The sequence below is a fragment of the Calidris pugnax genome, unplaced genomic scaffold (genome assembly GCF_001431845.1).
Source record: "Calidris pugnax isolate Ruff unplaced genomic scaffold, ASM143184v1 scaffold198, whole genome shotgun sequence".
Lineage (NCBI taxonomy): Eukaryota > Metazoa > Chordata > Aves > Charadriiformes > Scolopacidae > Calidris > Calidris pugnax.
Genome location: NW_015090925.1, coordinates 887,175 through 888,700, shown reverse-complemented (window position 1 = coordinate 888,700; position 1,526 = coordinate 887,175). Strand labels below are relative to the sequence as shown.

Below are 1,526 nucleotides of genomic sequence, written 5' to 3'. Positions count from 1 at the left end.
GAGATGTGGAGCCTTTCACAGCACGGTGCCGTGATCCCAACAACCTGCAGCTAGCAGCGAGCCCTCCGTCAGGGGTCACCAGCCACTGTGGGCCCACAGAACATTCACTTAAAAAAGGGGTCTTTTAGAACAGAGGGAAAAAAGACAACCTAATTAGGCAGCCTGGTTCACTGGAGGCACCCAGGCGTTCCTCAACCTGGACAAGACAGTTCCTTTTTAGAACAAAGACACATTCAACAGCATTTTGGGTGACATTTCCAGTAATATTGTTGTAACACAGGAAAGAGGGGTACGTTTGTTTTAAGCAGTTTCTTCTTTGAAAGAGACAGCAAGAAGACCAGAGAAATGACAAGAGGTAGTGAGTTTAGCAAACCCGCACATAAAACAATCCATAAGAATAAAATGCTGCGTTTACAGCTGTAACTGTATACACCCGTATAATTTAAAAATACAAAGCTGTGTTTGAGGCCTTGCTTTTCTTTAGTTCAGAGAATGAAGCACTCAAGTGCTGGACTCAAAGTGGTTAACCTCGTTGCATGGGCAAGGGCAAACCATTCACGCAGCACTGGGCTTTTAACTCGTCCTAAGTGAGAAATTTAAATTGGGCAGTTAGTGCAACCGAGGTGCAGTTGTGTCCTTCACACTGTGTACGTCTTGACTGGCTTGTAAAAAGAATGTAGAAGTTCGTGACTCTCGCTGGCAGCTTCTTGAGATGACCGAAGAAAACATGATCTGCAACATATTTGGCCACAGCCTGACTCCGAATGAGAAGAGAGGGTTCTGTCAGCCAGTGGAGAAAAGTCAAAGTCAGCTACCTGGAAAAGGAACAGCAAAGAGATCATTTTTAATTTGGGTCCTTCTGAGTGAAGTGCGTCCAGAAAGAATACTTGGGGCCAGAAATGGCATTTAGTCCTCAACCAGTTTCAGTCAGTCCCCGTGTCAGACAGACTGGATTTGTACCTGCTGCCCACGGGCTCACAGGCAGCCCCTCTGGAGCTGTGTTACTCCCATCGTATAGTGAATGTGGAGTGCAGTAGCTGTGCTCCAAAGGGCCAAGAAAGCTACCTTTGATTTCGGAGCTCATGCTTATTACACATCCCAGTGAAAGCTACCGCAGAGATGGAAGGGAGCTGGGGAGATAACCCTGCAAACTGCCCCTGATAGCCCTGGCAACCTGACTGATAGTTCTAGTTCTCCACAGCTTCACCAGAAACATGCTGGTTGCTTACAGTGCCTGCCTACACTGTTTGGATGCGACGTACCAGGGAACCGCTCCCTCCCGCTCTGTTTGCCTCAGGATGACAGAATCACAGAATTGTCACAGTTGGAAGGGACCTTTGAGATCATCGAGTCCAACCATATCCAAAAAAAAAAAAAAAAAAAAGTTCAAAGGATTTTTTTTTTTCTGCTCTTGAAAATATTAAATTCAGGGAGTGTGACTCCAAGGGGAATGAAGGAGGCAAATGGAAAACTTTTTGGCAGTGGGAGCTGGGGTTTTGCGTTCAGCTCAATGGCATTATTCAGTC

The 1,526-nt window shown here is 46.2% G+C and overlaps 1 protein-coding gene across 1 annotated transcript in view; it reads right to left on the bottom strand.

Annotated features, from left to right (window-relative positions):
- Nucleotides 1-392: 392 nt before the first annotated feature.
- The window catches only part of TMEM130 (transmembrane protein 130), an 8,579-nt gene continuing 7,445 nt past the window's right edge, over nucleotides 393-1,526 (bottom strand). Inside the window, exon 8 of the mRNA XM_014951365.1 lies at nucleotides 393-815. Within this exon, the coding sequence (XP_014806851.1) occupies nucleotides 639-815 (177 nt within the window). The 3' untranslated portion in view covers nucleotides 393-638. The remainder of the gene's footprint in view (nucleotides 816-1,526) is intronic.